Source organism: Pseudoliparis swirei, chromosome 16 (assembly GCF_029220125.1).
Source record: "Pseudoliparis swirei isolate HS2019 ecotype Mariana Trench chromosome 16, NWPU_hadal_v1, whole genome shotgun sequence".
Lineage (NCBI taxonomy): Eukaryota > Metazoa > Chordata > Actinopteri > Perciformes > Liparidae > Pseudoliparis > Pseudoliparis swirei.
Genome location: NC_079403.1, coordinates 10,286,058 through 10,299,169, shown reverse-complemented (window position 1 = coordinate 10,299,169; position 13,112 = coordinate 10,286,058). Strand labels below are relative to the sequence as shown.

General features: G+C 41.8%; 2 protein-coding genes across 4 annotated transcripts; one reads left to right on the top strand and one right to left on the bottom strand.

The window, feature by feature from the left end:
* Positions 1-70: 70 nt before the first annotated feature.
* naa50 (N-alpha-acetyltransferase 50, NatE catalytic subunit) lies at positions 71-3,876 on the bottom strand. 2 transcript variants are annotated; one of them, XM_056433823.1, is made up of 5 exons: positions 3,694-3,876; positions 2,352-2,485; positions 1,872-1,991; positions 1,709-1,775; positions 71-1,492 (listed from the first exon to the last, which is right to left on the bottom strand). In XM_056433823.1, the coding sequence occupies exons 1-5, from the start codon at positions 3,699-3,701 to the stop codon at positions 1,315-1,317; spliced, it is 507 nt and encodes a 168-aa protein (XP_056289798.1). In that variant the 5' UTR covers positions 3,702-3,876; the 3' UTR covers positions 71-1,314. The 2 variants fall into 2 exon arrangements, with proteins under 2 accessions (XP_056289798.1, XP_056289797.1); XM_056433822.1 differs by having other exon boundaries at positions 2,352-2,488; positions 3,694-3,875.
* A 917-nt stretch (positions 3,877-4,793) lies between these two features.
* atp6v1ab (ATPase H+ transporting V1 subunit Ab) lies at positions 4,794-12,788 on the top strand. 2 transcript variants are annotated; one of them, XM_056434447.1, is made up of 16 exons: positions 4,796-4,875; positions 6,512-6,673; positions 7,321-7,424; positions 7,654-7,782; positions 8,208-8,422; positions 8,512-8,649; positions 8,729-8,880; positions 8,970-9,132; positions 9,205-9,313; positions 9,446-9,568; positions 10,235-10,349; positions 10,432-10,495; positions 10,584-10,787; positions 10,947-11,041; positions 11,203-11,374; positions 12,133-12,788. In XM_056434447.1, the coding sequence occupies exons 3-16, from the start codon at positions 7,343-7,345 to the stop codon at positions 12,223-12,225; spliced, it is 1,854 nt and encodes a 617-aa protein (XP_056290422.1). In that variant the 5' UTR covers positions 4,796-4,875; positions 6,512-6,673; positions 7,321-7,342; the 3' UTR covers positions 12,226-12,788. The 2 variants fall into 2 exon arrangements, with proteins under 2 accessions (XP_056290421.1, XP_056290422.1); XM_056434446.1 differs by lacking the exon at positions 6,512-6,673 and having other exon boundaries at positions 4,794-4,875.
* Positions 12,789-13,112: the final 324 nt, after the last annotated feature.

The following is a 13,112-nucleotide window of genomic DNA, read 5'->3' as shown; positions in this document are numbered from 1 at the left end:
TTGTTTTGTTTTATTATGTGCATTTGGCTAGGAATTCAGAAGAATACAGAATAAGACAACTTGCAAAACATTTACTGCAAATAGTAATTCCTTTATTTAGACGTTAAAAAGTCTTACAATATAGAGCTCCAGAAAAGATAAAATTCTTCAAAGAAAGGAAAAACATGCGTATACTACAGTGGACAGGACAACTCTCCTTGCATGCCGAGGGGACAGAGCTTCCTCTGGGTTAACACTGTTCGAGAGACCTTAACAAAACTGCTAAACTATCAGACAAGCACAATGGTGTGTGTAACACAAGCTGACTGTGGCAGATAGTTGTAGAAGACCAATTCTGAAAGATGTTTAAGGTAAGATGTCTCAAAACACTTATGTGTTTAAAGACATATCCTCACAAATCTTTATTATTCTACTGTAAATAATGCCCAAATAGACACAGTCTAGTTGAAACATCAAGATTATGTTGAGTGCCCTTCTCAGAACCACATTCAACACAATATGTTGTTTGTTTCTTTCATTCCTTAATGTTTTCAGTCTTGGTAGTAAACCAAGGAGAAGCTCTGAACCATTTGCCATTTCAAATGTAAAAAATACAAAATTACAGTTGAAGGGGAATTAAATTAACAGGCTGGAAAATAAAGTGATTCAGAAATTACGAGTGGCGACAGTCTTCCCGCCACCTCAAAAACGTTCACCCTTCTTTACACCCGAACCGAGGGGATACATTTCTGCTTTTCCCCTCTGGTCATGACATAACAAGCTGGTCAGACTCATTTCCCATAATTCCCAAGGTTCAGGTGGTGAGGGAATAGAGTTGTGACCATTCCATGGAACAGCTCAAAGCATCACTCCAAGCTGACCAGATGGTACTTGTGTGTCAGTGGTGGTCTTTCAAACACTTTTACAGCTTCTAACCAACCGATTTATTTTGCTCAACAGTAAAGATATGTCCCCATTAGCTTTATAACCGCATTAAAACTCAAACACAAACTGTATGATTTGCAAACACCACACCCTCCCCCTCATCACCAAGTCTAAAACTGTCTTATGTTGTTAACTTTGTCAAGCAGTTTTGAATACTGAGATTTTTGTAGTTTTCAATTATCTGTATGAGGACACGGAGCAATACAATATGCAAAAATCAAAAGGGGACCCCATTGCAAAATAAATGCAGCATTTTTTTATTACTTTAAATTTGTTTTCTCTTTTTGCATCCTTTGAAGAAAGTGTTGAATGTGTCGACCCTGGGGCATTTGTCACAGTTCTGTTTCTGTGGAGGCTGGCACAACTGTGCTCTTTCCAAACGCTGTGCCCCTACTCTGACTTCTGAAGCTCTGCAGTGGGCGGTGCACATGGGCTGCGCAGACTCTTCTGCAACACATGGGCATCTGCGGGCTCTATCCTCTTGTAGTAATTCTTTTTTGTTTCGATGATCTCAAAGCCAAACTTCTGGTAAAAGTGAATGGCTGACTCATTGCTGATCTGCACATGACTGTGGAGAGGGAAAGGAGAAATGTAGTTACTGGTAGTAGAATTTGACAATTTACTCAACGAGTAACAATGGAATTAAATGATTTTTTGGTACGGCGGAAATAATCAATCCCTTCTTTCAGTTTCAGTAGAAAAAGATCAAAATAATGGATGTCAACTTAATCCACTGAAGCTACAATGGCCCCTCCTCATACACCTTCTGCAATTAGACACTCACAGGTAAATGTTGTCAAAAGTGCCATCCTTCTCACAGATGTTTAGCACATGATTCAGCATCTTTGTACCTGCAAAGACAAAAGCGACAAAGGAAAAGTTGGAGACACAACACATAAGATAACAAGGTGCACCGCATCATCTTGTAGAAATACAAAGCTCTTTACCAATTCCAAGTCTACGGTAGGGTGCTAGACAGCCCAGCGTCATGATGTACAGTCTCTTCTGGTTCTGAGAGTGATCCACTCTGCAGCACACAGCACCCACTGCAATATCATTGAAGTATGCTGCAAAACAAAGAGGACTAAAACATCACCAGGGAATCTTTAGTTCCTTCTAACTGAAGAACCTGGACTGCAGAGAATGGGGAAAATTTAGTTTTCATGACAACCAAATTTGATTAGGTCTATTAATGACTGTGTGAATGACTTTGTCTACCAAATGTATGGACCCAAGCAGTGAAGGAAGACTGGTTTTCATCCATGTATCAAGTAGTGTAATCTTCTACATTTCACTGACTAAGGACATAATCCTGACAGTGATTTACACTTCTAATCTCTCACTGTTAGCAGAAATCCATTAGCTTCATGCTTTAAAAAATGTGTTGAGGTTATTTGACAGTAAAATACACAAGTGTTGTTTCTTACCTAGCTTTGCAAGCTCTCCAACTTCCAGTACATCTTTGTAAAACTTGTCATTGTAGCTGACAGGGAAGATGACCTGGTTCAGGCGTTTCAGCTGCTTTATGTTGTGGGGCGTAACATCCCCCAGCTCGATCCGGCTACTGGAACAAGAGCAAAACGGTCAAATGGCTGGCAACAAGTACACTATTGTGACTCAAATGCGATCGGTAACTTTGACATCCAGCTGCATACTGTTGAGTGCTGACATTCTTTTATAATTACTTAAATGCAGTTGCTTTATTGACAAAACGAATGCAAAATATAAAAAGAATAATCGATTACTTATCAACAGCAAATATTGTTTGCGCTTATCATAAAGCTGGGTGAGATGAATCCCCCAAAGTAAAATCAAATGACCAAACCATATGTGGTGGAAGCTTTTCCACTGACATAATGGTCACAGATTACTCCTGATGACTGACACAATCCGCCTAAATCACTCTTTCAAAAGCAAAACTAAAATACCCAAAGCTAATGATTTTGATACACATATTCACTAAGAAATGAATAAGGCACCTGCTAAAATCTCAGAGACAGGATAACCTGAGGATGTATGCTATAATGTCATACTGGGTGACAGACAACTCTCCAGTTTGTATCATTGAGGGGTTCACAAGTATTTATAGGAGACAACACATCCCAAAAACAGCTGGTGGTCACGTGTCCTGGTCATCAAGATACGCAGTGCCAGCATCCGTCCAAACTTCAAAGAAATGTGTTAAACATACTTAACGGTCCTCGTACTATCCGAGCACCAAATCCGGAGCCGAGACATATTACGACGTCTAGCATCAGCGCTCGTGTTTCACTTTGACATGGACTTTTACACGAAGTAAGCTGGAGCACTGAAGCTGATGTCGGGTGTCACGTTATCGCGGTAACCGACAAACATGAGCTCACGGTGCCTGTAGCTTGTTCAGTAACTTTGTTTACCGACTTGGCTGAGATAACACAAGTGGACTCCAGTTGACTAAAAAGACGATTATCACAGATCCAGGATCTGTCTGTTTAGCTTAATTTAGCAAAGTGGTGTTTTCTGGCTCAGCTCCCCAGTAGCAGCTAGCTAGTGACTTAGTTTTGAGTAACCGCGACCTAAAAGAACCGACACGCGGCTTAAGTTAACGAGCATTTACGTGACAGAACAGTTTCGGTGACACGGCTGTCCGTCGTATTTCTTGTCATACACGTAAATGAAAGTAGCTTAGCAAGCTAGCTAGCCTATCCGTCTCCTACCCGCCTCCCCTTGGAGAAAAAAAACTTTACTCGTGCTAAGCTACTTATCCGTGACTCAAAAGCTTACACTCACCCTTTCATTGTAAACAGATAATATCCCTTATGTTCAATGAGGCTGAACTTTAGAGTTGTTTTGGGTAGAAAATGAGGGATTTTGACAGAGTTAGGGTCAGGGATGCCTCCCGTTCTACCCTCCACATGTAGCTAGTTACGGTGTTGCAGTTAGCTTGGCCGCCGCACTCCTTCCACGACTGTGTGGAGACTGTCAACCCTGACCTCCGCATGCGCACACGCGTTGCTGAATGTTTTGCGGGAGTTTTTAATTTCCTGAGTTTGGTCTTCCAGGATGTCTACTGTGTCCGTCAAGCAAGAGGTGTTTAGTGACACTACAGTACGCTGTATTAAAACAGCCACGTAGAATACTTTGAGTACGTATGTGTCTGCGCTCTCCAATAATCATATTTGGTCGTCGGATTTGAGAAGAGAAGGTTAGAGAGGGGTCGTGGTTGAGATTATGTCAAGAATAAAATCGGCCAATCATAGCGGACGAGGCGGGAGTGGTGGATTTGTGGGAAACCTGAGCGGAAGCACAGCCTGTGAGGCCGAACCCAGGGCAAAATATCCAACACAAACTAATGCACATACAACAACTTTCATTTTGTGAGCTTTCTGTACTTTTGCTAAATGAAAAAAAAGTAAACGCTTTTAAATATACGTTCAAAAAAACCAACTTAAAGAGATGAAAACGCTTTTGAATTTACTGCCACAAAAACTAAATTAAAGACATACAACCTTGCATCCTTTCTTGCCACACATAACCACACCGCTTTAGAGAAGTATACATTAATACACTTCTTTGATTTTAGAACATATGTGTCCTTTAACATTGCCACAATTTAGATTGTGATATAAGAGAGATATATAACTATCCCCTGATATGAGAGAGACTTAGATAATGAGTACATATATATTAATTATACATTATGGAACGGATGCAATTTCCCCGGTTTTTGGACCTGAAGGACTGAGTACATTAAACTACTGATTACCGATTGACAATTTTAGCTCACACTGTGACCGATCACCAACGTTCAGCACTTGCAAACGCTTTACGGCAGCTCACGGGGCGGACCCAAATGGTAAACCGAGCAGCGAGTGAATGAAGTCAGCTGATCTCAGTCCGCTGTCACGCACCGCAGCAGCCGTCGTTTCTCTCTCGAGGCAAGACAGTAAACCACCACTTCACAACCAGACGGTAACTATTACTTTTTACTCGTCAACCCAGTTCTCTAAAATATGAATGTATAATGAAATATTACATCTATGCTGTTGCGACCAGACGTGAACGTTTAGAGTCAGCGATTTTCAGCCAGGCCCAGAGACCCGTATTTTCTATTGCTTGCACAACACTGAATGACTTGCGGAGCCGTCTGACGTTGCTTGCAGTGTGAAGATAAAGTGGGATTGAGTTAAAATGACAGATATATTTATGCATAATGTGTCAGTAAAGCGGACCAGTGTTGGATACAGTTTCAAGGAAAGCTGTCAAACTGTATATCCTGCATTGAGACCACATTCGGTACACCACATACAGGCCTCTGGATCATCGTTATGCCATTACATATTTTGTTATTGATATTAGTATATACAACAATCAATTTTGCTGAGTTTCATGCAATTAGTTACATGCATTCAAGTCATTTGCAATTAACACCATGTGTCAGGATGTGGTCATCTCACATAGATGATACATTTCTGACCCTATTTTTGCAAAGACACCAACACCTACATATATATATATTTTCTCTGTTGTTATCCTGCTTTTAAAACATCCAATAATGAGTTAATATAAATCTGCCGCTGGACAGAAAGATGCTGTAAATGTTTTTCTGTCTGGATTACAAGCTGTTGACCATTCCCACCTCTCTTGCCTCCAGCACAAATTAGCCTTAAAATAATAATGGGTGCATTTATTTTGAATATATGCCTCATACCAATTTTCCGTGGAGGATTATAATCTGGGGGGGGGGGTGAACATTTCTCCAGTGTGTCCTCACGCAATCATAATTTATACTTCCCAGTTTTGCACCATGCTAGTTTTCCACTTCCTTAAAGAGACTCATACAGAGCAGACCAGCTAGTCATGTGCCAGGGTCATATGATCAAGTGTGATGTCGGTTGTTGGAGCAAAGATTATTACAAGAGGATTGGACTTTAATTGCTTGTGTGCAAACCTACATGGCCATTAAAGCTGATTCTATTCTATTCTGATTCTATTCTAAGAGTTGTGATATTCTTGTCATGTTTATTTTCAAGGTTTAAATGTAAACTATCTAGTTTGATTTTAAGAATTTCAGCTAATCAAGTAGGAAGAGAGTTGTCTGTGGTATTATGTGAATGATTCATCAGAACAATAGACATTATCTTCCCACTCTAGTCTGCTCTTTGGAGGCTCTTTAAAACTAACTTTAAGGTCGCATTGATGTTATTTTGCTGTGTACCGGCTGAAGGAGGTCCCTGTGTGCTTTTGAGATAAGAATTACAATCAACTAAGATAATTTTGTTTTTTACTTTAAAAATGGTATGCTAGAAGAAGGAAGCCTTTTTAGGGGTCATTCATGCAATTCCTACAATCGACCCTTTGGTGGCGCTGCTAAATTCCTGCACAGATGGAATGAGCAGCCTAGCATAAACGGGAAGATCTGTGCATCAGTGGGAAGGACAAGAAAAGGGCATGGATGCAGAGTACTGTATGTGTGATTTGATTTTCAGATATAAAATATCTATTTAGTATTGTGTGTTTGTGTGCAGTATATTGCAGATAAGAGCATCTGCAGTCAGCTCTCTGTGGGGATGGGTCTCCGTCACGACCTGCTTGTGTTTAACTGCAGGAGCTGCACAAATGCCAGCTGTCAGGAGTAGCAGATATGTGATGGGAAAATTGACCAAAAAAATAGGAATAATTGGAGACGGAAGTGTTTTATACAAAGATGTCTGTGTGGAAAAGAAGCCTGTTCACTGTACGTACACCGACTGTCTGTCCACATGTGAAGGTAAGACGAGGAGCGGGCTGCTCTGTGGGATTCCCCTCTAGCGTTAGCCTCACACGTCGTACTGACTGTACTGCAGTGCCCCAGATCAGAGTCGTGAGCAGGGATGTTGCCATATTTCCCCGGTGGTTTCCATGGTAACAGTTGGAGGTGCCACGACTGAGGTACCATCGTGGTGCCATGACAATGTTTATGTCATACTATTATGATTCTTTCCATAATAATTTTTTTAATTTAGAATACAATTTCTTTTTTAATGAAAGAAATCTGAATCTGTTGTGAAAAGTATTTTTGTTAATTTTTTTATCTCATGCTGAAAATGACGTGTGAGAACTTTACTTTTACTAACAAAATGTATTTATGTATTTAAAGTCGTGCTGCTGCATACAGGGATGATCTTGTATGGCCATATAGAGATTTAATTATCTTTGTTTACAGTTGGCTCAGTTCTTAAACAAACTGGTACTAAAGCACAATGTGGCCTCATGTGAAATTAACTACCAAAGAGTTCTAACCCACCAATAAAACATATTAACAATTAAAATGTAGACGCCAAGGTTATATTATGGTAATTAACCATTGCCTCGACGAGGTTTTGTTCTCTGTTGCCGAATTTCTTCCTCACATTGTCCTCTCCTCTCTGCTTCCAGTCGGCCTAATAAACAGGTGAAGATGGACATGTCCAAGCTGCCAAAGATCAGGGACGAGGAGAGGGAGAGCGAGTTTGGATACGTTCATGGAGTCTCCGGACCCGGTGGGCCACCACACCTGCATAAACACAACTCTCTCTCTTAGCGTTGCACTTCTAAAGGAACATAACTACTACAGAAGCCTGTCAAACAGACGCAGGCTGTATTCTCATCATTAAAACAATATTTGAGCCGAAAATACTAAACGGAAGTGGATAGACTTGTTCAGCTGCTGCTCTATTGATTGTTTAACTGCTATCCAGCTGGATTGTTTACTCTTGTTTGTTTCAATAGTGGTGACGGCGACAGCCATGGCAGGAGCAGCCATGTATGAGCTCGTTCGCGTCGGCCACAGTGAGCTGGTGGGAGAGATCATCCGGCTGGAGGGGGACATGGCCACCATCCAGGTCTATGAGGAGACGTGTATCCCTTTCACCACGTGCCTGTTAATGCCCCAGCTTTACCAGATGTCAAAGCTTTCATATTGCTCCATTGTCTGGCTGCTTTTGAGCCATCAGTCAGGGCCACAAATAAGTGATACAAATTAAAAAATTATTAACAGCTTTAAAAGAATGAGAAGATGTCAAGAATGAAAATGTAACAGACAATGCTTGTCAAACAATACAACAAAGAATAAATAAATAAAATCTGAGCGCATAATTCAGGAGATAGTCTTCATTCTAAGGCGAGGAGGAAGTTGAAATGGAAAGGATACATGAATGTGTTGTGGTTAATGTTGCTGTCTTCCACACAGATGCACAGGAGTCTCTTTGCTAAATGATCGACATGTTTATATTCAAAGTATTCCAACATTCCCCTCCAAACATTTTTCCTCAACTTGAATCCAGCCGGTGTGTCTGTTGGAGATCCTGTGCTGCGGACGGGGAAACCCCTTTCTGTGGAGTTGGGTCCAGGAATCATGGGCTCCATCTTTGACGGTATCCAGCGACCACTAAAGGACATCAATGACATCACACAAAGCATCTACATCCCCAGAGGTGTAAACATCGGAGCCTTGAACCGAGACCTCAAGTGGGAGTTTTCTCCTGTCAAAAGCCTGCGGGTGGGTGTCTGTGCAGCGTCAAACCTTCAGCTTGGCATGTTTGAAATGATCCGATTCATGTCAGCTTGCCTTTTTTTCATCGCTGTTAGGTTGGCAGTCACATCACAGGAGGAGACATCTATGGCATCGTGTACGAGAACTCCCTCATCAAGCACAAGATCATGCTGCCTCCCAGAAACAGAGGCACTGTGACCTACGTGGCGCCACCTGGAAACTACGACGTCTCCGTGAGTCCGCCACACCTCCGGCTATTTTACTATTGTTGGATGTTTCTTGGTGTTGATGGTGTGTGCGTCTCTGTGTCAGGACGTCGTGATGGAGCTGGAGTTTGAGGGGGTGAAAGATAAGTTCACCATGCTGCAGGTGTGGCCTGTCAGACAAGTGCGACCCGTCACAGAGAAGCTGCCCGCCAATCACCCGCTGCTGACCGGACAGCGAGTGCTGGACGCCCTTTTCCCGTGAGTCCCTTTTTTTGGAAAACCTTTCCACTCGAGACACGTTGAAATGTTTTCTCCATCCTTGACTCTCCTCTCCTCTACGTGTGAAGATGTGTGCAGGGAGGTACCACAGCCATCCCGGGAGCCTTCGGCTGTGGAAAGACTGTCATTTCTCAGTCCCTGTCCAAGTACTCCAACAGTGATGTCATCGTCTACGTAGGCTGCGGGGAGCGTGGTAACGAGATGTCAGAAGTGCTGCGAGACTTCCCTAAGGTGAGTGGCGGTGGCGTTGTTTTCCAACTTGATTGGTGTTCAGAGTGACTGACCGTGCCGTCTGACCAACAGCTGACCATGGAGGTGGACGGGAAGACGGAGAGCATCATGAAGAGGACAACGCTGGTGGCCAACACCTCCAACATGCCTGTAGCTGCCAGAGAGGCCTCCATCTACACAGGTGAACGCTCGTTGATCACTTGCATGTGTTGGAATACAGAGTCTCATTCATTGTGGATTAACACACACACACACACACACACACACATACATGCACACGAGTAGTGCTTATTAACTCAGTTTGTTTGGGCAGGTATCACACTGTCTGAGTACTTCAGAGACATGGGATACAACGTGAGCATGATGGCCGACTCCACCTCCCGTTGGGCCGAGGCTCTCAGGGAGATTTCTGGCCGTCTGGCTGAGATGCCTGCTGGTAAGTGTTTGGAGGGTCTTGGAGATTATAATAAGACCTTGAGGCAGGTGATTTGGGCTCCATTAAGTTAATTCCACCTACCCCAGAAAAAGTTCAACATTTCACCGTTTAGTTAAAATGTATAATTAAATGAAGCAAAAATGCAAAAAAATTCAAGATTGTTAAATGTGAATACTTGGAGATTTGATGCTTAACGGAGTATTTTGGGGAGTTTGCACTGTTGGTGATCTCAATATTGTCTACTGCAATTTTTAGAAAGCACAGTATGTGTTCAAGGCAATATATACAATTCCCATTTTCCCTGAGAGAAGCTAAATCACACTATTATCATTTTAAAATGTACTTCGAAGAATATTTAAACAATGTCAAAATGATCATTCCCTCTAATATGGTGGAACATTTTTTCACAATATCTGTCAAAATAATCTCAATTAATATCTAATCGCCATTCGAGTCCAAATCATTCACCCTGAATTTTAAGATGTTACAAATGAATTTTTATGGGTTTTTAAATTATATTTTCATTTTTGTTATTTAAAAACTAAACCATTAATAAAGAAAATATTTTGGGGATTAATCAATAATGACTAGAATCTGTGGTTGCAGCACTTCATTCAAATGGGCTTCACCTGTTTCTCACTTCTTATTATCTGTATCTGCCCACAGACAGTGGTTATCCTGCCTACCTGGGCGCCCGTCTCGCCTCCTTCTATGAGCGTGCTGGCAGGGTGAAGTGTCTGGGCAACCCGGAGAGGGAGGGCAGCATCAGTATTGTCGGAGCGTGAGTTAATCTTTTTCCAACTAGAGGGAGCCATTACTCTGCACATCTGGTACATAGTGTAACGAAACTGTTCCTTTCTCAGTGTCTCGCCTCCTGGTGGTGACTTCTCTGACCCGGTCACTTCAGCCACCCTTGGTATTGTGCAGGTAAATGGTCAAATTCAGATTCCAGCCCAGTTTTGTAGATTTTGAAGGTGCTCCGTTGTTTACTCGTTGCGGTTATTTCCTCTCTCAGGTGTTCTGGGGTCTGGATAAGAAGCTGGCTCAGAGGAAACACTTTCCCTCCGTGAACTGGCTGATCAGCTACAGCAAATACACTCGTGCTCTGGATGAGTATTACGACAAGCACTTCCCAGAGTTTGTGCCCCTGCGTACCAAGACCAAGGAGATCCTGCAGGAGGAGGAGGACCTGGCTGAGATTGTGCAGCTCGTCGGAAAGGTAATTCAGCATCAAGTTGGCGGCAGGGGTTTGATCTTTTAGATTAAGTTTGACTTTTTTTATTTTCACAGTATGTTACTTTAAAGTTAAACACAAGTAAAAAGTAAAAAATAAATCTGTTTCCTACAACACATCTCTTTAATTGAAATTTTTTGACAGGCATCACTGGCAGAATCGGATAAAATCACCCTGGAGGTGGCCAAACTGCTCAAAGACGACTTCCTGCAGCAGAACAGTTACACACCTTATGACAGGTAGCATCATACCCAATGTAGCATGTACTCACTTGCCTTTAGACATACGCAGGCACTGACCAAAGTTCAAATAGACATCGGACACCCTGGAGAGAAAAGTGAAACTCTGCTTTAGGGTATTTGCTCCAAAATGGTTGACTGATCTGTGTCCATGTCCTCAGGTTCTGCCCCTTCTATAAGACGGTGGGCATCCTCTCCAACATGATCTCTTTCTATGACATGGCACGGCACGCAGTGGAGACCACAGCTCATAGCGACAACAAGATCACTTGGGCCATGATCAAGGAGCACATGGGAGAAATCCTCTACAGGATCAGCTCAATGAAATTTAATGTGTGTACATCTGTCAAAGCTTGTATATCGTACCTGCCTTATGTGTTGATTTAGTGATTCTCATTTAAGTGGAATGACTTAACTTATGAGTTGTTTTAGACTTTGCACTTTTTGCTTTATTTCCTTTTTAAAACTAGGGAACAGTTTTTAATATTTAAGACTCATAATCAAAAGTGATTTAAAATATATAAATATTAATTTTAAAGCATTACACATTCTGCATAGGTAACAATGTAAAAGGTGGAATACTGTTTTTTTTTAAAATAAGACGTTTGCCCCATCAACAGTACTCTTTGTTTATAATGTGCTGCAGGAAGTCTACATCAGATGTTACATCAGACATCTCTTAGTGCTGTTTCTTAAAAGTTTACTTCAAGTTTAATTGCCTTAACTAGACCTGTTGCGATGAACTTCACCCATCGGGGTTTCTTTTGTCATAGTTGAAGACACACCTGACCAAGGGCGTAGCATGAAAACATTGTTGCAGCAATAAATGCAAACAACATAACAGGCTGAGGCAAGAGTGTCTGTAATATCCAGTTCAGACGCCTAAACAATACAATTAATTAACTTAAAGCTCAGACAGTTTGAAGTCTTTACATCGCTCGAAGAGGATGGTGCAGCCTATTTAAAAAAGCTTATTTTAAAGGACATTTGTAGGACACCGTGAGGATGGCGGCCATAGCTCAGGCACATAATATGCCTACGCGTTCGCTTCACGTTTGTGTTGTGAGACATGTGTTTCTTTGTTGGTACAGGACCCGGTGAAGGAAGGAGAGGCTAAGATCAAGGCCGAGTACGCTCAGCTGTTGGAGGACATGCAGAACGCCTTCCGCACATTGGAGGAATAAGCCCTCACACAACCTTCCCAGTTTTCATCTCTGACCCCTCCACTGCAGAATCACATTCCAACTCCTCGTATGCCCAAAACCTGCATACTCCCCTGTGCTCCTTTTGTGATTGCGTGAGCGATTGTGTGTGTGCGTGCAATTTCATGTGGAGGGAAAAGAAAGTTGTACTGTATTACAAATGTTTTTGTTGCCTCACTCTGGATCCTCTGCATGGTCGTTGGTCGTGTGTGCGTGTGTGGATTTAATGTGTGCAAAAGAAGGATCTCTTCCACCCCATTTCTTCCTTTCTCTGTTTACATGATTATCTTTTTGTATTTGTGTTGCTCTTCCTGAAGAGGATTTTTCGGTTGATGTATTGTAATTCATGGAACATCTGTACAGAAGAGTATTGAATATAAATTAAATAAGATCAGCATATTTATTGCCGGCATTTTGACGTGAAGGCTTTGTCGTCCTTTTGTTTTTATGGTTGTGTTTCACATTGTGTTGTGTACTTTGCTGTGTGAGCTCTGCTGTCCAATAATTTCATGTTACTCCAGAAAAATTAAAACATGAGGAAAATATATATTTGTTGTGTTTGACTGTGTGATCTGATAGTTCCTGATGATGCTGTCAGAGCTGCTGAACTGGTCTATCTGCATATCACTCGTTCCACCCTGTATATGCTTTGTTCTCAAACATCCATTTATATAATTTACTTTCTGTTTTCTAAAAGCTCTAAGTTTAATTTGGTAATCCGAATTCATAGAAGTCCTCACAAACGGTTGTGATTCTAAAGTAAAACACCTTAATACTTGGCTTTCAGTGGGATCCACTTCTGAATACACTCGGAGATGCCATTTTGCAGCCATTAATTAGTTGTGTGAAAACCAATGAGCGTCACGAAT